At 45.8% G+C, this 24019-nt stretch overlaps 1 protein-coding gene across 1 annotated transcript in view; it reads left to right on the forward strand.

The window, feature by feature from the left end:
- The window catches only part of T265_08947 (hypothetical protein), a gene marked incomplete at both ends in the record, with an annotated part of 17127 nt that extends 4937 nt beyond the window's left edge, over nt 1-12190 (forward strand). Inside the window, one exon of the mRNA XM_009174890.1 lies at nt 12030-12190. Within this exon, the coding sequence (XP_009173154.1) occupies nt 12030-12190 (161 nt within the window). The remainder of the gene's footprint in view (nt 1-12029) is intronic.
- Nucleotides 12191-24019: the final 11829 nt, after the last annotated feature.

Below are 24019 nucleotides of genomic sequence, written 5' to 3' on the forward strand. Positions count from 1 at the left end.
CCACACTCACTACGCGTCCCTTTTTTGAAAATGGGCACTACCACCGACTTTCCCCAGTTGTCTGGGACGGACTTCGTTTCCCAAATGCAAGCAAACAGATCGGACGAGCGCTGTCTGAGGACTTTACCCCCGTCTTTGAACAGTGCGTGTGGAAGGTCATCCGGACCAGGAGCTCCTTGGCGCCTGAGAGAACATGCAATTTAGCGGTACTTCAACCCTCGTGTTTTCTTCAGGTGGCATGGATGCTATGCACTGAAAGTGCGTTACAGCTGGACGGTTTAGAGTAACATCAATGGCGAAATGACTCCATTCTAAGTGCTATGTCTTGCCGACGGTTGTGTGGTTTCTGTGTCGGTCCTTGGCTTGCTGTAGATCAGAAGCCCCGATGACTCGAGGCAGCCCGTCGTGGAGGCAGGAAAGTAGTCGTAACTCTGTTTATACAATTATCACGCTACTTTTCAAGCCAACCGTGACTGAAGGACGGTGGAGCCAAGCCAACAGGGGATAATGATATTGTCCCAGAAGGGCTTGATGTACAATCGGTAGTTTTTAATTGAGCACCGTTGCGCTTTCGACCCAAAAGCTTCATCAGGCCAAGTGAGCAGGTCACCAAATTGACCAGGTTATAAGACAGACGGGAACCAATCAGTAAGTCCTCTTCAGATTATCACACCACATCAGTGTTGAGTGTCAACTGACTGCTCTTATCGGTTAGTGTGGTTGTCAAAATCTTGCGTTGGTGGATTGGGGGAGTTTCAAGTTAATTCTGATCGGCCTCGGTTCCTTAATCTGGATGATTCACCTCGGGTGCTGCCGAGAGATTTTCCTTGGTCTTTGTGGGGTTGTGACAGCTCCGACAATTTAGTTTGGGGGGTGAGTGGAATTCAGATAACGACTACTCCTCGGTCGTGGGCTATCGAGTAGTTTTCAGAAATCTTATGAGTATTACAAAATATAAATGCATCGCGATATCTCGAATATCGTAGCGCTGAAACATGNGACGCAGCACATTCATTTGTCTGGAAACATCAAAACCGAGTGATTCAGCTGGGTTCCAGGTGAGTCTCTCGAAAAGCCAAATTAGTTTGTAAATGAGTGTATTTCGCTGATTTCGTGCAATTTGGTTTCAAGTAGAACCTAGGGTTGACGGAAACTCGGGGACTGCTCCTACCTGATGAGCCCCAAGAGGGGCGAAACCGGTCGTGGGCTGTCGAGGGGTTTTCAGCAACCTTAAGAGTAGTGCATTACAAAATATATATGACTACTCCTCCTTCTGACGACCGCACACCAACACTTGTCAGCTGGACTGATGCAAAACCGTTCTCCGCACGCTTGTCAGTTCCACGCTTGCTCTTCAACTGCCTCGTCCATTAGTCTCTCCGACGTGATATGACTATCAGCCGAACTTCCTGAAGGTACAGGGGATGCACGCTGCTAATGAGTTTGACAAGTTGTCGATTTGTGAGGGAAGACCGAATTAACCGGCAAGTCGCAATTCACACGTGCCACCACAAATGCTTTCGTTTTTGGATGGCTGACAGACCATCCCGGCTTCGGAAGTGCATGCATTTATGTTAAGCGATGACATCAAATTCACGCCCACATCACTCTCGTTTGAACATTGGTTCTCCTATCCTGGCACAATCATTCCAGTGAGTCTGCATCAATAGACTGGAGCACTGGACCCGAGTTTTATCAGAGCTCGTCATCAGTGCATATGCTTTGCATTCCGCAAATCTGACATGAGGAGCCAGCGGGTTGTCACTGCTCCATCAGTGCACGATGGGCGCTTTTGGATTTTCACATCTGGAAAGGCGCACGTGTTTGGTCGGCCCAATGCGTCGAAGGACGATCTAGTAACCGTCCTGGGGCTATGTTGTTCAGTGGTTAGAACGCGAATCTACTTACCGGAAAGTCCTTGATTCGAAGCCGACCTCTTTCTCTCGATTTATCCTGTCTAGGCTTGGGCAACCTGACAGTAACCCAGCCCTCGTGCTTCGTTCTGGTGACATGGCAATTAGACACCGAAAGGGTCCCAAGGCTGAACGATTTACGAACCGTCCTGGTTATGTTGATCAATAAAACACGATAAATTCACACGAAGCTTAGGAGATACGTTCAACTGTTAGACGGATGACGTGTGTTCGTATTCACATCTTGGACCACCTCTCGAGTCGTTATGTTGTCACACAATTCAAAGGTCAGCAGTGAAGATTTCCAAATGAAGCTTTAGACTACCGCAAAGGTTTCTAGGATTCCTACTAACTAAGCGGTCGATAAATACTGTTGTCCTCATGACGATTTTGCAGACTATTCGTAGAGAATGAAAATTTTGGCTATGTCAATATTCCATACATCATTAAGCGTCACTGTGTTAAGCTGGTCACATGACACCAATTATTTCAACGAAGTACGCCGGCTTAGATAGGTTATGATGGTCTATAAGTGCTTCGAAATCGATAGCGTGGGCTACTAATTGATCAGTACTGCTCTCTTTGTAACCCTGGGCATCTAACACATCGGCATGCTTCGAAGATCTTTCCTCTGTAGGGTAATTGAAACCATTGTCACTTGTCACTTTAATAAGCCTAATTATATGGACATTTTTCTTAAATTCCGGTTGATCAACTAAGGAAAGCATAAAAGTCGGATATCTGAAGGATACTGTATCTCACAGTTCAATAAAATACATCACTTTGGCAAGTTTCTTCCTTACGATGTATGCTGATTCACTACATAACTGTGAAGCTATGGGTTGAATGCACCCGGAGCATCTGAAGTCGACAATAGCTTTGGTCTGGGGGTCTAACTGTGGCGGACATTCGGTTTGTTTGCTTGGATCTGAGCTTCATTCCACTCAGCCACATTCACAGACAGCTACTTACCGTAAACGTACTGTGCCATCATAAACGAGAGATTCAGGTGAGCCTCCTGTGAAAACCAAATTGGCATGCGAACGAGTGTGGGCCATTATATTTTTTAATGCACTACTCATAAGGTTGCTGAAAGCTCCTCGACAGCCCACTATCGGTTTCGCCCTTCTTGGGACTCATTAGGTAGGCGCAGTCCCCGAGTTTCCGTCAACATTATGTTCAACCTTATGGTTTCAAACAGAACATAAGGCTGACGGAAACTCGGAGACTGTGCCTACCTGATGAGCCCCAAGAAGGGCGAAACCGGTCGTGGGCTGTCGAGGAGTTTTCAGCAACCTTATGAGTGATGTATTACAAATATACATGTATCGCGATATCTGGAATATCGCAGCGACTGAAACATGAGGCGGCCTGTCGCAGGCACATTCAGTTGCCTGGAAACATCAAAACCGAGTGATTCAGCTGGGTTTCGGGTGATCTCTAGAAAAACCAAATGAGTGTGGGCCATGTTTAGCGTGTCTTGTCTGACATTGATTTTTGATTGCTCATCATCGTTATGGTCGACAGCACGACGTCGAAAGTGATGCCTCGCTGTCGTACTAAAATCGATCAGCTAGACTGGATGTTGGGGTTTGAAGGTGCCTAAGGCTCTCAGCGCCAGCGAACCTGCAATTATTTCGGCCAGGACCGATCCAAGGCGAACTGCATAGTCAGTCTTGACGGACGGGCCTGCTAGAAGGAAGTTATTAATAGTAGCCTGTCACCCGCCTTGGCGCGAGTAAGACGACCCGGCTGGTGAGACCATGCGACGTCCGATGTGGCATGACACCTTTGTCAGTTGTGTCTCGGTTGTACGTGGGCTGGGATACTGCCAGACCTGGACAAGAGAACGATAAGGACCATCGACCAACGCCTTTGGCTGTCTGACTGCAAGGCGGTAGTGTTTCGCGGAAAATGAAAGCACATCACAATGTTCAAACAACAAGTCAAGTAGAACATAAGGTTGACGGAAACTCGGGGACTGTGCCTACCTGGTGTGCCCCAAGAAGGGCGAAACCAGTCATGGGCTGTCGAAGAGTTTTCAGCAACCTTGTGAGCAGTTTCCTTTATGAAAAATCATTATACATGTTCCTAGGTCTCCTAGGGCTAGGAGACCGCTGGTCAGACCTCCAACATTTGGCCAACCTGGTATGTGAGACTCTGTGAGTGCCGTACGGCCATCCCTCAGTGTAGCTCAGCGAGTCCCAGACGCACGCAAACCGTCACATCACTGTAATGTTTAGTTACCTTTACTTGCATTTTGAACAACAAAAAAGTTACATCCTGAAGGTGTTCAAATATGGGCTTGACCTTTCCTGATTTGCTTTTAATTTGAAAGGTTTACGTCGCCAGCAGCTCCGGGCTTTGTTTTGATTCACATTATTACATTATATTGTATTATATTATATATTATATATTATAATATTCATCAGACGGACGCACAGACTTGCGATGATACAAGGAATTATTGAAGTGGTGAGACAAGTGAGTGAGTTTCCCTAAAGTAACCCTGCTAGGCTGAACAGTCGGCTTGTATAAATCTATCTGGTTTCCAGAATTTACCTGTTTCGCTGGTCTCCTGAGGCACAGCAACGCCATGCAGCCATGGAGAAAAGAAGCCATAGTAAAAGGTGAAAAGCAAGAGGAGGGGTGGGCTTGTGGTCTTGGACAAAGCAATCGATAATGAGTTGCCCAGACTTAACCAAACCCTTGAGACTCCTGAAGGACGACCTTGCAGTTTGAAGCTACAAATTGCATTGCGAAACGGCTTCCGATAGTTTATCTATTCAAAAATTGAACTCGTGCACGGACGTGGTTACCTACACATTATATGGTGGTGTGGCTTGCGGAATCGATCGAAAATGGAGAGAGAGGGGGGGGTACAAAACTGACGAATCTGATTAGTCATGAAAAAACTCGTTGTAGACCCCAACGTAACCAGAAACATGGGAATAAATGACATGGAGACCAATCAGGACACAGAATAACACAGCGACCAATGGAATCGCCCGATAGAACGACCAATCGTGGTCAGCCCCGACCAGAAACACGTATATTATGACTCATGAAACAACACTCAACGAGCAAAACACAGACCCATTGGTACGCTCACAGTGCTCGCAGACAACGCACTGATGGTGTCACCTCGATTGGTAGCGAAACGCTTGCAATCAAATTACCCACCTCAGCGAACAAGCCAACTACCGGACCCGAAGGCTTGCAAACTTTGGGGTATTCTTCTTTCGTCAAATGTATGTAGAATAGCTATTCTATCCACCGGATTCAAGACCCGTTTGAAGTGCAGCACAGACGCTCTATCTGTCTGAAGTCCTACTTGGCACTCTCAGGCTGCATCCTGCATGATGTCATATGATTGAGCCTGGTAGCCACCGTTTTACGGCTGGAGGCAGACGTCCAACGAAGATATTCAGCCTGGTGGTCAAATTTTTCAATTCATCTTTGACAACGTGCGATTTTTTGGCGCAGTTCTGTGCATGTGTACCAGCTCCCACCATTTATAGAGCCCTTTGAGTGTACCAGGTTTCCTTATCCTCACACAGACTGGGTTTGTTTGGCGTCCGACAGCCTTTCTGGTTGAATTGTGCTCAGCTTTCGGAACAGCGACAGTGGATGTTCTGAAATTTCGAATACGTATTGGGCCCTCAGAAACAAGGTCGCTCAGGGAAGCTGAACACACCACCAAGTTGCGCATCCGATGAGCGAATCGGGAAGGTAAGGACCGCTTTTTCCAACCTCTAACACCTATGTTGTTGATGTGACATTAGTTTGTCAGGAGCAGAGTTTAAACTTCGGTAGTGCGATCCGTGTTGCTTTATGGATCAGAGGACATACGGAAGATGTCAGTGTTTGATTATCGGTGTCTCCGCAGCATTGGTCAAGTCTGGTAGGAACATCGATTTGTAATGCTGAGGTACGCCAGATGGTCTTAGGAAGAAGGAACTCTCCCGCGATAGACGAACTACTCACTATTCATATGTTTCGCTGGTTGGCTCATGTACTTCGCATGCCAGAAGACCGTCTGCCTCGCTGAGCTCTGTTAACCGAACCCTGTGCCGGATGGATAAGAGCGAGAGATGCACAGTGTATGACCTGGCAACGAAGTACAAAAACACTAGCCACTAAACTTAGTCGGGTCAGCTACTGCTGCCTCCCTGGATAGGGACCGCGGGACTCAACTCACCAGTCATTAATACCACTGGCAGAAATGGCCCAATCGTGCAGTCAGTGTTGCTCGTGCACCAAAGCTTCAATGCGTAGCTACCCAGTTCCCGAAATAACCAGATTAGCCATCGCCTCCAAGCCTTGGCTTTATGTTTCACACTCTTCCATTTTCGGGTGATCGAAGGAACTGACGAATCCTACTTCTGCACTGAAATCGCAGGGTGGTAAGGACGACATCTAAACTCCTCAGGATGGTGATTTCCCGTAAAAATACCTTTCACCGATTTTGAGCCATGGTTGGTACGGCTTCAGCTCGGATTACGCGGCCACAGCGCCAATCACCCTCCAGTCACACATCAAGTGGTCACGAGTCGACCGGTTAATCGAGTAGCGACTTCTTCGATGGAAGTCCCTCCCATCTTGTGAATTTATTCTTCCAATGAGCTGTTTGTAAATGATTAGAAGTATGATAGCGCTTGACGACTCTTTCCAAAGACGGAACTGCTGTACGACGATGGTTGTTTGGCCTTTCAGTATGGAACGGCTTCACTTACAGGACGGAATTCCCATTGAAAAAACATGTATGTTTTGAAAGTTTGATGGAAGTAATATTCTTACCGAGTAACGCCGTCCGACTTATCAGAAGACGAGCTGCTCTGTGCATGGTTGGAACAAAGTAGCACCTGTGCACACCTTCGAGGTGTTGCTACCTAATCGCACTTGTTATGTCTGCAGCGTTCTCATACGTGGATTGCGAGCCTCTTCTTTCTACCAAAAGCTCGCGAGCTCAGCTTCTGCAGCGGCAAACAGTATCCCAGACCAATAAATGGATCTTTTCCAGCTAAGCCCCACCACTAATGCAGAAAGTGCATGTGCGAAAAGTTAAGCCCTGCCCCACTTTTGCCAGTTCCAATTTAGTGTACATACACAACCTTGACCTGTTTTTGATGAAAGCAATTCCCTATCCGCATCTAGGCTCATTTTGTGCAAAAATTTTCTCCGCTCGGACGTAAGACCTTAAGTGAACTATCTGACGCTTTCAACTCGCGTTCATGACAAAGAGATGGGCAATACGTCTTTTGCAAAACCACAGAGTGATCCATAAACAACGTTTATGCAACAATGGCCACCAAATGACACTTTCAACTGTTTCTGACAGGTGGAGATGCAATGCTCGAAAGTGTCGAAAAGAAATCGGTCTTCCAAAGGGAACTTGTCTGGAGCGGTCTAGGAAGGAGTTTAGGACAGTAGATCTATTCATTTATTGCTGGTCCGATAATTTGACAAAAATCAGATTCTTCTGAGAGGAATTATCTATTAGCTACACGATCACTGTTGACTGGAAGAAATTTCTTCGTGAAGTTTGCGCCTGACGGCTTTTGCAGACTCCAGCAGTTATCGGCAGCCCAGGTCTACACGTCGAGATCGATGAAACGCTAATATTTCGCCGTAGAAACCACGGAGGGTGAGTTCTTCCCCAGCAGTGGATTTTCGAAGGGATCTACCGGGAGACCAAAGAGGTGTTCATGTATGTAGTGCCAGGTCGAACTGCGGCTACTCTAATGAACACAATCCAGGTCTGCCTCACTCGCGACTCAACCATCAGAAATGACACTTTCACATCATACCAAGGAAGTGAAACAATCCTCTTTTTTCTATTTTTTTTTTGGGTGGCGGGGGTTAATTTTTGGCGGGGCTTATCTGGAAAAGATCCCAAGTAATCGTCCTAATGTCTTGCTGTTCCCGGGAAGCCGACAGACCTCGATCCGGCCTTGATAGAACATATTGGACACACAAGTCACCTCTGTCGTACTACAAAATCTGGAATTTAGAATGTTCTTTGTATACCATTCAAGAAGTTTGTTGTATCCCTTCACCTCCCCTGACGCTACCGGGTTACGGACAGAAAGTACTGTGTATTAATACAAATACGGTGTTCTATTTATACCATCCACTGGCGACCATATTTGGTGATCGATCCGTTCTCAACCAACCAGTGTGTCTTCTGCACGCCAACACAGGCTCTCGAGCCGCTGTTTTCGTTGTCATGGTTTGTCATAGGTGGCCGTCTGTGCGCTTCATTTGGAAATCCCTACCTCCCAATGTTGTACATTCGCCGAGTTTAACCATTTTCAAGAACAATTTAGATGCATATCGTGTGTCCAAACCGAATCTGGAACTGTTTAACTCCATGTGATACTCAGCAAACATTACGCATATTTTTGCGTCCCTTTGTATATATACGTTCACCCTATGGTCGTTGTAAAGTTAACTGCTTTTTAGACCATTAAACCTTGAATTACCTTGAATTCAGTACGGAGTGCACCTGTTGCCTTGAGCATCACGTGGGCGTGAAATGCTCTTTCGACCTTGCTCCGGCGCATGAGAAATCAGAATTTATCCCGGTCAACGGTCTTCCTGTGCGACACCTGGCCGAAGCACGGAACTCGTGCTTTCATAAAGGAAACTACTCACAAGGTTGCTGAAATCTTTTCGACAGCCCACGACCGTTTTCATTCTTCTTGTTGGAGCTCATCAGGTAGGCTAAGTCCCCTAGTTTCCGTCGAATTTATGTTCTACTTTAACCGAAATTTCACAAAATCAGCGAAACAACCATTCGCAGATGCATCTGCCGCCAAAACTAACTTGGCATGCAAAGGAGTGTTCGTTCTCTTTACTTAGGCGTCTTCAGATGAATTGAGCCATTAACTGTTGTTGGCTTACTGGTATGAGATGCCAAGCAAACCGCACTTTACGGTCCATAGCACAACTAACGCGAATTATTTTCATCGAATCATTTCCTACGTTTGCTCATAGTCAATCTTCACCCTCTCCGGGTCCCATGACTCCACACCAAAGGAGGACCCGTGTTTCGAGATGTTAGAGCCCATCAGTAGTGCTCTGAACTCCGGTCGTCTGACATGTGAGGTGAGCTTATTGTCACTAACCTACGTTGGACCCACCTGAGCTATCCTACAGTAGTGCTCTGAACTCCGGTCGTCTGACGTGAGGTTGTCACCAAACCACGTTGGACCCACCTGAGCTATCCTGTTGGAGCGGGCGAATGTCGCTCGCACGGAACGATATGATTGGTTGGTTCGACGATTCGATCAACCAACCAGTAGCTGCCTGACTGTGTAGATCGGCTCACTTCGTGGCACGTCCCAGTCAGCAAGCGCGTCCGTGCGTCCTTTCTGACTGGGAGGTCTTGACAAGCGGGTCAATCGATCGATAAAGCCAGGACAGTTACCGGCTCATCGCTCGAGCCATTGTGTCAACCACTCATGTTCCTTGAGCGTGAACACATTCATGTTCCGACTTGATAATTCAACCGCGTATAGCGTGCGTTGGTGGAGTAGCGGAGTAGCCCGCCAATGTTACACAATATTGATGAGCTCTAACGATAGTGAAACTCGAGAGCCGTGCCTCCGTTTTTTGGTGTCGATTCATCAGAAAACTCATTTTTGTTTTCATGGAGGTTGCTGAAAACCCCTCGATAGCCCACGACCGGTTTCGCCCCTATTGGGGCTCATCAGGTAAACGCAAACCCCGAGTTTCTATCAACCCTATGTTCTACTTGAACCCAACTTGGACTGTTTTCGAGAAATACACTCATTTGCAAATCAATTTGGTTTTCATGAGAGACCCATCTGAATCGTTTATAATATTCTTCAACTGAATGTGCTGCACACAGGCCGCCTCATGTTTTAGTTGGTACGATATTCGAGATATCGCAGTATATTTTGATGGAGGAATACACTCATTTGCAATTCAATTTGGGTTCAAGTAGAACATACGGTTGACGGAAGCTCGGAGACTGCGCCTATTTGATTAGCTCCAAATAGGGTGAAACCGGTCTTGGGCTGCCGAGGAGTTTTCAGCAATCTTCTGAGTAGTTTCTTTTATGAAAATATACTGCGATATCTCGAATATCGTGCCCACTGAATCATGAGGCGGCCTGTGTGCAGCACATTCAGTTGTAGAATATCATAAACGAGAGATTCAGTTGAGTCTCTCGAGAAAACCAAATCGATTTGCAAATGAGTGTATTTCTCGAAATTCATTTTTGTTCTTTTTCGCTCCTCCAATTCAACATGCGCCGCTGTTATTCCTATCGCGTTCGAAGACGGTTGTGGTCACGGCCCGATCCAATGCTCCACTCAGAAATCGCTCAAGTGACAGGCACAGGTGTATATCACGCTCGTGTGTCATCCGTTTTTGTCGTGATTAGCCAACAAACTGTTTGATCTTGCTACAGGACATAAGAGCAGGACAGTTGTCAACTGACTGCGTTTCAAATAGAGTGTTTTGCCCAAATGAATAATATCGGCCCCAAAGAAACTGTCCAATGTATGCTAGATTGTCCGCTAACATTGAACTACGCTATCGAGATAAACTTCGCGTTATTGGGTTACCAGAAAGTTTTCAAGAAGTCAGTCACTAATGCTCAAATGCAATACAAGACGTGGTTTATATTTCTGTCAGTTTCTGAGTAATATTCTCTCCTAACTTAGCTCCTTTGTTTGTATACTTCGTTAGAACGAAAGTCACATATGCTCAGCTGAGGCGTTTAGTGATTTTTTATCGATCAGTAAAGTGCACCATACGAGCGACTGTCAATTTAATAGAACTACTTACGTTTTTATTGGAGCATCCAATCCATCGGTCATCCAAACTGTGAGCGTAAAGTCAACAGAACGTCAAATAATTTCATCTGCCACGCGTAGACTAATGAGTCACAGAATCGATTATACTAAAGTCAGACTGATATCTTGATATCGAGCGAGATTACGGGATAGTTGATCCGGTAGTCAAGTGAGCAAGGTCCTAGACTGTGGGTTCAATGAGATTATCGAAGGGACCTTCGAATTGGCTGCAGAATCAGGTTGGTAGTACTGTTCGCTATAATGTTCGTACATTTCAGCCCAACGATCGATATCGTTCCGTCTCCAAGATAACTTCGTCCATAGGACGCACAATGGGCCCACCGATTTGCACTACAAGTCAGAACAGGTTTGTTACGTGTACAAACTCACCACGAGGACTTTGTTTAGAGAGAAAAAACAACGCTATTGAAAACATCAATTTTCATGTGCGTGTGGGCTCCTGCAGCACTTGCTAACTTAGGTTGTATAAACCAGCGTGAGGTCATATTTCGTCAGTTGGTCCAAGAGACTGAGTTCCGGCTTTTGCCTGAGTTAGCAAATGAGACGTAACCATATATTTTTGTAATGCACTACTCATAAAGTTCCTGAAAATCCGTCGGCAGCCCACGACCGGTCTCGCCCCTCTCGGGGCTCACCAGGTAGGCGAAATCCTCGAGTTTCCGTCAACTTTATGTCCTAATTGAACCCAAATTGCAAGAAATCAGCGAAATACGCTCATTTACAAATTTGAGAGACTCACCTGGAACCCAGCAGAACCTTTCCGTTGTGATGTTTTCAGGCAACTGAATGTGCTGCACTAGGCGGCCTCATGTTTCAGTCGCTACGATATTCGAGATATGGCGATACCTGTGGTGGNNCAAAACCGAGAGATTCAGCTGGGTGCCAGGTGAGTCTCTCAAAAAAACAAATTAGTTTGCAAATGAGCGTATTTCCCTGAGATGTAACCATATTCTCTGTTTCCCTCTCTCTTTCACACACACACACACACAACCAATTATGACTAAGGAAATGAGGTTTCATTAATCAAGACTCAATGAAGAACATTAAAGGCATTCATTAAACACGAATCCTAGGGAAATTCTACGCTGGAGCACTTCTGGCGCAAAATCGCACGCTTTCAATTCAGAAGACCGCGAGTCAAGCCGGATATGTTATCGCTGAACTCAGATCGTTTGAACTACGGTTCTGTGCACCTTAGATACAATATTTTGGAACGTGATTAGCGTAATTTGTACCAGGCATTCACCTGTACGTTTTTTCCACACAGCTTCTAAATTCTGCTTGAAGGGAGCGCAATGTAGCCAGCTGACAGCGGAAGACTTTCGTATTGATTACAGCGAAAACGCATTATTGACGGTTGCTGCGGCAGACCTGACGAGCCTCCATGAGAATCTTGGCCTTTGGTATCCACGAGCCACTATGCCGTGATCGGATCAGTTTGGTTGCAAGCCAGAGGTCCTTTCTGTGTCCAAATCGATGCCTTCTTAGTGGGCGGAATGAAATGAAATGCCGGTCATTGCGTTTGCCGCACTCTGGAATCGACTTCTTATGATACTTATGACGGTTAACACGTCGCTTTCATTCATCCCCCAGAAAAATACGTTCAGCTGTACCACCCTTCCGGTGCCTGGCGGCCATGCCACCCGAAGGAAGCATGAGGGCTGGAATACTGCCAGGTTGCCCAAGCCAAGATAGGGGAAGTTGACAGGCAGAGGTCGGGTTCGAACCACCGATCTTCCGGTCAGTAAATTCGCGCTCCAACCACTTGTGCCATCTTGCCCCCATCATGCCCCAGAGCATGGTTGAATGCCCCTTTGTCATTTTGTTCACTCCTAGCGGTACAGCTCTTCAGGTTTGCCACCCAGTGACATTTTTCATGATCCAACGTATTGATTTTGAGTTTAATAACCCTTGATGCGGATTTTAGCTTGAAAACTCAAAAGCCAGATACAAAAATAAGATATCTGTACTTCGTAATGTACTACTCACAAGGTTGCTGAAACCCCGTCGACGGCCCACGAAGACGGATTTTCAGCAACCTTATGAATAGTGCATTACGAATAACCATGTATTGCGATATCCCGAATACCACAGCGACTGAAACATACGGCGGCCTGGTGCGGCACATTCAGTTGCCTGGAAACATCACAAACGAGAGATTCAGCTGGGTTCTAGGTGAGTCTCTCGAAAAAGCCAAGTTAGTTTGCAAATGGGTGAATTTCGCTGACATCCGCACTTCCTTTCAGTTTTCAGCGCTTACTGACGTTATTTTCATACGTTACACGGCAATCGTGCGGCGTTTAATCGGACTTGATGCTAAACTAAAATGCTTGTCTACTAACAAAGGAAAACCATTGTACCAACGAGTTAGATCAACCCATTTTGTTGTGAACGTCGAAGTTCAACTTGGCGTTAATAATCGGGTTAGTTGGTTCTCCCTCGTTCCACGCATCCCTCTTTTTTAGCAAGATTCACACACATATATATCATCGTGCTTCCGGAACCGAGGTCTTATTGCAGAGCGATATGGCTGCAATATACGAATATATAGGACTCGGTCGGTATTTTACTTTTGGCGTCAAATCGGAGTGTCCCTGAACTTCAACGGACGTGTGAACCAGGCTACAGTACGGGATGTCTTTTGCAGGGTCGTGACACGAGAGTTCTGTGAGCAGCGGAAATGAGAATTCATCAGGTCTTTGGGAACCTTTGTTTCAGAACTATAACTCGTGTAGGTTTATTTCGGTAAATATGTAATGAGGCAGTTTGAAAGCGAGTGCAACAGGGGCTTCACTAGAAGAATGCGCCTAGGACCAGATGCTGCGTTTGGTAGGCCATGTATTGCGCATGCCCAACGATCGTTTGCCGAAAAAGTTGTTGTTTCCTGTGGTTAATTCAAAGTGAAGCAAGCCCACATTTGACCAACCGTTAACCTTCTAGAGGAGAATGCAAACGAGTACAATAAGCCTGTCAGTGCTACTTACCTTCTCAGATGGGAAGGATCACGTGATTCTCACTGTGCAAGTCATATCTGTTAATCAACAATGTAAATGGCGTTTTTTGTCAGTTTCTATACAAATCGCCTAAATGGGCATCTGGATGTGTAAGCACCTCACAAAGACTGTGTTTGGCTACCACCGGGTCCCCGTCATCCACTTTTACCATCCTCTTCAAGATAAGGCATTCTAACAAATCACAGTTGTATGGCAGCGAGGCACCAGTGCTGAACGCTGATGTTTAACACTGATTTAACATTCGGTTCGCTGTCTTCTGTCGTGATCGCTTTTCTCGTAGCTCCTGACTTAGTCCTATTCGAATCAGGTCTCATTAACACTGCTGGCTAATGACCCACAGTTGCCTTAGTGATGCCGTCATTCAAGGGTTGCTGGGCTGGTTTGAGGAACGTAGCCCACGATCTCCATCACATCCCTGAACAGCTGACCTGGAGCGGCACGTTTGTAGGCAAATGATTGGGTGGCCATGTAAGGTCATTTGATACTCAAGGACAGTCTGTTTATCGATCTTCCATTCAGTCACTTGTCATTGACCTACCAGGTTTGTGACCATTTGCTAACGTCTTTTCATTGGCCTCAGTTGTTTCGACAACCTCGTGAGTTTCTAGTGGAACTACCGACCCTGTTGGATCAGGCGTCCATGGAGAGTGACAATAACAAAAGCAGGCTAGTTACTTCTGGAACCGACAGCCATCTTTCATAAAGTTAGCAATCAATACTCAGTACACCATGTGAACAAGGTGTGGACAGGACACCTGTGCCAGATGTATGAACTACATAAAAAACTCTCGACAAATGACATTAGTTATATTTACTTAGGAAAATTCTCAAATCATTCACGGGATTATGGTCTCATTCGAATCATTCTTGTTTCCGCAACCAATCACGCACTCGGACGAGTGACGGAGATAAAACCGGGTGAGTAGATCTTTCCTTTTGATGGTAAATCGGAATACCTGAGTACTGAGACTGGAACACACACCCTCCGTAATCATAGCGAAAGTCATGTGATTTTTGGTATCGATCTACAGGAATAGGCTGCTGTGTAAGAAGTCAGCTGATCCTCATCAACTTCACCGCTGGTTGTTGCTTTCCGATATCTGCGATCAACCAATAATTGTTTAATCGAATGAACCAATGGCAGACAACTTGGGTTGGTTGAATGAACCAAGGTAAGTCAGAGCACCTGAGTTTACAACCATGATTGTTTCCCTAATTCCTTCTGGTCAATGCAGATCGAAGTTATACAAACCTCAGAGTAAAGGACTCATAAACTGTTGAAAGGAGATACCTTTTTGAATCACGCTGACTGTCTAATGGAATCTAGCCACAGATCACCTGATTTGGGGTCTAAGTCGCACGATTCGGTAAGCCTTCCGAACTCAAAATGTGGTTTACAGTTACCAAGCTGGTACTCCTAAATTCAAAGGCTAAACTGCCGGTCAAGCCTGCAAGCATGATCATGTATGTCTCAACAGCTGGGACGTGGGACAGATATGAGTCGCTTGACCGATTCTAACATTGCTTTTAGAATATTCTACCAAGCGTCTACCTATCCCTTCAGAGTCATTATTTGGCCAAGGCTGAAACTAGTGCGATTCGTTCATGCAGTCCGAGTCTACTCAGTGAGAAAAAAACTCGTAATCCAATTGAGACTGCCCTGGTGAGCTCACGTGACTTCTGACCACTCAGGCCAGTCAGCTGTGATGTGAACAGTTTTCACGTTTGGGTTCAGAAACCCCGTCTATCTTTCCTTCACTTGTGTGTAATGTTCATTTCTGGTTCTGTAATGACCAAAAGCGAATAACAAGAGATTAAGCTAGTTTTCTTGCCTGGGGTGGTGTACAGTAGGAGCGAAACCATTCAGGCGTTTTGAACACTAAAAGGCGCAATTTGTGTTCTGATTGGTTTGGAGGGGGGGGGTGTTCGAAGGAGTATATCTGCCACGTTCTTTAAACAGTATGGATGTATGATATAAACCCCTCGTTGAGTTAGAGCCTATATATCAGCTGTCTAAAAGTCTTTATCAAACAGACGTTCGCAACTGATCACTAAGTTATTCAGCAAAATTAATTCCTCATTAAGTAGGGTGGGGTTGATGAGCCGCACCGAGTGCTACTGAGTCCGAAAACCTTCTAAACACGAGACATTCAAGACACTAGGCGTTATTTGGATCTTACCGGTTCATGACATCCTTTTTGAGTTTATGGTGATTAGCTGAAATTTTCTGCTCCGTTACCGTGTTCGAAACCTCATACGTGTGTTGGGGAGGCCGGGTTGAAAACCAGAACAGATGTAAAAGTATCATTAAGCTGCTGAGTTTAGAGCACAACTTCAAATGAAATATCATCAGTCCGGCAACTGTAGGGCACTTGGTTCAACAAAAATTATTATTTACCTGCGAAAATAAATAACCATTGGCTGGTTTTAAGTTTTTTTTACAATTCAGTGCCATTCGTGAGGTTCGGGGATCCATTCTTCCCGTTCACAGACGGTGCCAATGTCTTAAACAGCATGTCTTGGAAAGCTGGCCAGTCTCCTTCCTCTATAAAGTGAGATTTTAGTTTTCGATCAATTGAACAAAAATTTGGAACCGATTGAGAAGTTATCGTTTCAGAAGGCTTAGTAGGAACTGCCGACTGTCTACCGAACCCTTCCGGAACGATAAAAAGTTAGTATTCCATCCAGATCTGTCTTGTAACAATTTCCAGCCCAACCACCAACCAGTGCGTATGGACAACTGCCAAATGATCATCGGTGAACGAAACTCTGGCAGCTACAACCACTGTACGGCCAGTACGTGGTTTCTTACAGCTGACCAACAGCCACATTTTCATAGAGGAAACTACTCACAAGGTTGCTGAAACACTTCGACAGCCCACCACCAGTTTCGTTCATCTTGGGGCTCTTCAAGTAGGTGCAGTCCCCGAGTTTCTGTTAACAACCTTATGTTCTACCTGAACCCAAATTGGGCTGTTTTCAAGAAATACACTCATTTGCAAATCAATTTAATTTTCAGAAGAGATTCAACCGAGTCTCTTGTTTATGATATTCTACAGCTGAATGTGCTGCAGACAGTGTATTTCTTGAAAACAGTCCAATTGGAGCTCAAGTAGAACATAAGGTTGTTAACAGAAACTCGGGGACTGCACCTACTTGAAGAGCCCCAAGATGAACGAAACTGGTGGTGGGCTGTCGAAGTGTTTCAGCAACCTTGTGAGTAGTTTCCTCTAGATATCTCGAATATCGTGCCAACTGAAACACGAGGCAGCCTGTGTGTAGCACATTCAGTTGTAGAATATCATAAACGAGAGGTTCAATGGAGTCTCTTGTGAAAACCAGACTGGTCAACAGCCAGTTACCTGCGTAAGAAAATAAACAAATAGTGTAAAGAAAGCCATTCGTATTTTTTTCCCGATACTTGTATGATTACGCGTAACTTTTGGATTCCCATTCACACACTTATCAGTGGGTGACGTAAATCAATTTCCAGAATGATCGGCACGTTGTTCTTCGTCATGCCTCTCGGATCATTGTGGTCACTGGTACGACTTGGTTGCAACAACTCATTCGAAGGTGCTCTCATATTGCCATGAGTAAATAAACGGCATCCACAAACTCCAACCGGTAAGGACTTTATTTCATTCCGCATTTCACCGTTCACACTGGAAGTCTTTGGTGTCGCCAGTCTTGGATGTGGCTGCCGGTTCTCGTCCAGTTTGTTGGGTCCTGATGACCAGATGCTAAGATTGGTCAGATCCACTTTTGGAAACTCGCACTCCTTTAGTGCGCGGATAATCCGATTACGCACTGCCTCACGAACTGAGTCGATCGGATTCCCATCGGTGCCCAGAGCATCAACTCCGCTGGTGCCGGATCCTGAGGCAGGGAATTGCGGCGAATAAGCCGAAGAGTGTGAGTGGTGAGGGGCGCTCAGATTAAGTGAACTCATCCTTTGGGCTACCAACTCCGAGATGCTCGGATCGCTGAGAACGGGTTCGAGCCTTGGCAGCTGAATAGTTTGGTCTGGATCCCTAGCTGGTGGTTTTCTATTCCGTAATTTGCCGGCTTCGTCTGTTCCTGAGATTGAAGTAGTTCGGAGGGATCGAGGGGACGCTTTGTGTCTTACAGACTAAAATAAACAAAAACATATGAGAAAACGAGGGTCAGAAAACCGAGGTCGTTGAAGTGCTCAACAGATGGAGTATATTTTCAATGTGTGCATTGCTGGTTTGAATTTTGAAACAACTGTTCAAATTTGTGACAAACACCATGGGTATCGGCGAACAGTTACTTGCAATGACTAGGTTGATTAACTGTGGGTCGGATTTGCAAAATTCGCCTTCACACCGTTTGAACGGTTCTCCTCTTGTCCCTTCACGATCGTTCTCTTGAGTCCACACCGAAGGGAGGGAGCACTGGACTCGAGTTCGCTCAAATTAGAGGTCATGTAAGGAAATTCAGATCCCTGAAGATCATCTCAGAACACCTGAAACTTGTTGAGACCCTCAAGTCCACTAACCACCAATCGGACAGCCGTGGATCAAGTTCAGACAGTGTACCCTCCAACGTCAACCAAGTAAGCCGTTGTATTTTCGCACTCATGCTCTCGCACTCGCCTGTTCGGAATAAAGCTGTTGTGTTCCCTTCGGCGATTCGTCTTTCCGGCACTAGGCACTGGAGCGGGGTCAGCTGTCAGATACAACAGACTGGAGAATCAACAAGATATAACTTTATCTCTGACTATCGTCACTCAATGGAGTGCTCACATTTCTGGAACCAATATATGCACGTCTTCTTGTGTTGAGTGCCCCTCGCTATTTGGCATGGCTTCTCGAAACAACTTGCATCGCTTAAGTTCACTGATTGGAACGTAACGCGTTTTTTAGGTGTGAGGAGTGTGGGGTTCGGATATATATATATATATATGACGTCAGTGTTCAACTCGGATGCTTCGCTGACGTACAACTGTGACCTAGTTGAAAGCATTCCTGTGGAAAGAGGAATAGAAGTGAACGGGGAAGGGACTTAGTGCGGGTTTACCACAATCAATTCGACGTGCCCCAAGACACTCATTCAGGTAATCTGGATAGAAACTGACGACGAGAACGCTACTGACCTCGACTGGCGCCTATGTCTTCCACCATCTCCTACCAGATACGATGAGGATCACGCAGTACCGATTATGGAAGATGAGTCTCACTCACAGTACCCAGACTCTTCGTAATGTCTTTTTTACCCCTCTGACAGGTCAAAAATTGTTCACATATCCGAATAGGACAAGGGAGGCGGCACTCTTTTCGGCAAGCGATGCCTCAGTATGCTCATTACAGGGCTTAAATAACGCAGTCCCTACTACTGGACGCATTCTTTGATAGAAGTCCCCGTTGCACAACCGAACACTCACTTTCCAAATGTTCCGGACGCCAAACTGCACGAGCTATGGTTCTGAGTCAACGGTTGCGAGCTTCGGCTGGTGGAACAGGACAACAACAAAACACCTCGCGCTGTAGTTTTATACACAATTCCCTTGAGTTTCAGGTTCATACCAACATGAACTCGAAGGGTTAGGATCTCCGATTCAGTCCACAATGCCCTACTGAGATCCATCAGCTGGCCTGGACATCACAGCATCACGATCAGCCATGGTACCCCACCAAAGGATGAGATGAGAGCGAAATGGCTCAAGTCGCTAGACCGCGAAATTACTGACCGGAAGTTCCGTGGTTCGAACCCGACTTCTGCCTCTCGACTTCATCTGTCTAGGCTTGGGCAACCTGGCAGCATCTCACGGATGGTATGGCAGCTAGGCACCGGAAGGGTGTTACAGGTGAACGACGAAAGGATGAGATACTTGAGTCATTCTTCACTCCATTAGCGTTTTAGTGTAATATCGCACATGTGTTGTACAATATCGTAGGGGCATAGTTTCATCTCTGTTTGGAACTGAAGTGACTTTACTTCGATTTACGCATCGACGCTTTGTGACTTATAGAGCGTCGGGAGCCGTTATACTAACGCGGGTGCGTTCACAACGTGACCCGCGGACATCGCGAGTTATGTACGAATAAATCATCTGCGTTCTAGTGTTGAGTGTCGAACTGCGCCAAACCCGCGTGTTCAACCAGATATTTATGCGATCTAAACTCATCTGAATTCTACCCCATAGACTATTTTTCAACCGTTCAACTGCTCAAAAATGCTATCAAGTGTCATGTGTTTTACACCATCAGACTACCATAGCGAGTAAGGATTCTTTCACCTGTGTATAGTTTATGCTTCCCAGTTTGATCGCTGTTTCGGAGGGGGGGTAATCCATCTCGGACATTGTAGATCAAAGCCAGTGAGGATTCACATATGATGCTGGTGTGTCATTCGCATAACGGTGTCGTACGAAAGTTTAGACAATACGTAGAAAAGCGTTCAGCAGTAACACGGTTTCGCGGCCCAGGAGGGAAGAGAGCTGACATAACACCGAAGCCTAGACAGCAGAAGTCGAGACGCAGGTTTAGATTTGAACCACAGACTTTCCAGTCAGTAAGTTCGCGCATTGAGCAACGAGCTCTCTCTCTCTATCTAGCTCACTGCATTGATACAGAACACTGTGAACTGGTTCCCACTCGCAGACACCGATTTGTCTGGGAGTGATTTGGGAGTCTATCAAATCATATGCCAGCTTTCGATATTCACGAGTTCGAATATTTGGAAGCCATTTTTTCGGTGTCAAGGACGCTGCTGACGTTGTGGAAGCCCATGCAACCACCGACATCATTCATCTCCATTCTCCACGAATTTTGACGTCCTTCTAGGAGTAGGATGACTGGAAGCTAGCAATTTAAAGGTACTGATGTTTTTGCCAAAGTCAGAGGCCGTCGTTGCAAATATTGTCTGCATGAGATGAGTTTTGAATCGAATCTATGACCACCGAGACTACACCGCATAGTAACACCATATTTTGAGTTTAGAGGCTTCTCTGCACAACATGCAGTAAGATAAAACATGTGTAGAGTTGGCACCAAAAGCAGTTTTGTTCCCGTGTCAATGTTGAAATCTGCAGACTTCATCCCACAAGTTCGAACTTGAGATTTCAGATCAAAGTGGGTGGATCTGACAAGGCTGGCAAATTTGTTTGGACGGTTCATCTTTCGACGAACACTCTTCGATGTTTCTCTGGTGCTTTTGCAGCGCTTCTGTAGAATTTTCATAACTGAAAAAATTGAATGCCCTCCCGCCAGCAGTTCAGACTATTTTCCCTTGCAATGACCTTATTCAACGTGTTCGATTTCAGTCAATTCAGAGAAAAAACGCTCAGTTGTAGCACCCTTCCGGTGCCTAGCTGCCATGCCACCCGTGGGAAGCACGAGGGTTGGGATACTGCCAGGTTGCCCAAGTCTAGACAGGTGAAGTCCGGAGCCAGAGGTCGGGTTCGAACCACGGACCTTCCGGTCAGTAAATTCGCGCTCTATCCACTTGGGCCATCTCGCCCCAGAGAACCACAATCCATGGGTTATCCAGAGACCAGAAAACTGAACTGATTTCATAGTAACCATCTGTCTTCTGGGGGTCTTGTCACCCTTTGAATAAGTACACTCTATATTGAAATTTTTGTGGTCTTTTGGACAATATGGACTAAGTGGTTAGAGCGCGAATTTACGGACCGAAAGGTCCGTGGTTCGAACCCAGCCTCTGCCTCTCGACTCCCCATGTCTAGGCTTGGGCAACCTGGCAGTGTCACAGCCCTCGTGCCTCCTTCATGCGGCATGGCAGCTAGGCACCGAACGGTCATAAGGACAACCGTAATCTCTCTTACTGGACGTTTTAGATGGCAGAGTCCACATAGTAGCCCTTATTCTCCAAGTCTGAGCAGTTCAGCGGACGTTTTGTGAAATAACCATCTGAGGAATGAGGGACTGAGCTGGATTCAGCCGAGTATCTCTTCGATACCAGATTCATACTCAAATGAGAGTATTTTGCGAATATGGAGTTTCCTAAAAATTGACGAACCTTTCAAATGATTGATTTCTGTACGTTGTGGAGTTCACTTCAGTTAATGCCCCCCTCAACTTTCGACGATTGGTTGAGTAGTGTGGAGAAGAAAACCTTCCACAAACCTAGTAAGTCCTCACAAGGTGTGAGTCATTAACCGGCCTAAAGACCTCAAAGAATAGTGGGTGCGTGTTATTGTGTAAGAGAAAACTCAATGTATGGAGGGATAACTCAGTAGTATCAGGTTTATTTGCTAACTTGTGTCCTTCAGCTCACGACGCGTACCTTAATATTGATTCTGGTATTCAGAAATTCTTACCGGGTGGATGAATTCGATTGGTTCGTCAACTACGCTGAAGGAAGCTGAATTAGTTGGCTCCATCACGAATAAAAGTGGAGAGTCGCATTAGGTTTTAGACACCCGGCTTCGTAGGCGGTTCTTTTGTTCCACACGGGTTTCGTGAACTCCTAAAGTGACGCGCAATCGCACCAGTATCACCCATATTGCATTCACGTTGGTAATGAGAATTCTTTTTAAGTCTCTTTGTCGAAGAGTTAAGTCAACAAGATTAACATGCCAAGATGTAATATACTACTCATAAGGCTGCTGAAAATTCTTCGACAGCCCACGACCGGTTTCGCGCTTCTCGAGGCTCATCAGGTGGGCGCCTCACATAAGAAAGATTCACCCGGGTTCCAGATGAGTCTCTCAAAAAACCTAATTCATTTGCAAATGAGTGAGAACATGCCAACTTCTCGTAGAATTCCATGTGTCTACCGTAGTTTTTCCGTAGTAAACCCCCCATTAGTTATGTTTAACTCTAGATCGATGCGAGACGTTACTTAACGTAGTTCATTGATCGAATTCCAATCAGCCTTAGTATATTCTTCCCAGTTTCTGAATCTTGATCAGCATAACTATTGACTGAATGATGTCCAACAGCTGAGTGTAGAACGTTTTTTTATTTTCTGTCCGAAGGCCAGCCTCTGTTAGTAACCGAAACTCACATCGATTGGACAGATGTGTCACGTGCGGGCTATGAACTAAACGAAGGCATGCCCTGATTGGTCAGAACGTCGGCCAATCAGGATCGAGCTTCATAGCTCGTGAAGACTAGCGAGACCTTGTAACCCTATAAATACAGTTATGATAATCTGCCTTTATCTCCATAAATGATTATCTCAAGCCACCGTGCATTCTGGAACAGGAAGCCAAGGGTCGGCGTAGAAGTTGCCTCATTGCTTTTAGTATACAATATTTTCAGAATGGGCCATCATGAGAGATGGCAGATGTATTGAAAAGCACTGCTGGGTGGACCCGAATCGCCATGGTTTTTTATGGATGCGGCTTGGTTCGCTCCAATGATTCTTCCGAGCGGGTTTCTACATGGCACCAATCCAACTCCATGTTTTAATTGAGCATATTTTGAAACTCTTTCCAAAAATATAGACCCAGATACATTCTTTCATCCTTGTATAACCCAACTCCGCACTGTCCCGTAAGATGTGCCGTCTATCGTTCAGACTAGCCCTATTCTCCTTATCCAATCAGGTTCTGATGTCCCAGATTTCAGGCTTAAATGGTTAATTCATGCTCCCGCGTACGCTAATTATTTTTCTGATCCATTCTGGTTTTGAATATTGCTCACTTTTGAGTGGCGAGAGTAGGAATATGGGTTGGGCGGAATCATCCACGTCAAAACTTAAGCGTCCTACTCTGACCGGCAGATCAGAAAGCGATAGAGGCAACTGTTAGAATTCAACATTCTGGAAGTACAACTCGCTTGAAGGCGAGGAAGTGGTCTAGCCCGAAGACGCAGCAAGCGAACATGGACATCTTATACATAATGCCGAGGGACGCGCGACTACTGAAGTTCGGTGACATTATCAACATACCGACAGGGTCAACAGGCCCTTTCCAAATTTTGGGCTCTTCTCCTTAGCTACTTAAATGGCTTGTGAGTAGTGAGAATACGCGCTGAAGCGAAGGTGCCGATCTGACTTCACGAGCGTGCCTGCCCTCCAAGAAGATACCCTATAGGAAGGATTCCTGCTACGAGTAGCCCATTTTATAACACATATTGCTGACCCACCCCCAAGAACGTGCGCACATGCGTCTAACGGATCCCTAATACGAAGTCCTCAGGGTGACCCGTTTACACAAATGCCGCTCACTATTTGTTTGAGCTGCAGTCATTCTAGAATTACCTTTGAGTATTGTATTCTGATACACCCAAAATGATTGTCGGCGGGCTGA

The sequence above is a fragment of the Opisthorchis viverrini genome (assembly GCF_000715545.1).
Source record: "Opisthorchis viverrini unplaced genomic scaffold opera_v5_248, whole genome shotgun sequence".
NCBI classification, from domain to species: Eukaryota; Metazoa; Platyhelminthes; class Trematoda; order Opisthorchiida; family Opisthorchiidae; genus Opisthorchis; species Opisthorchis viverrini.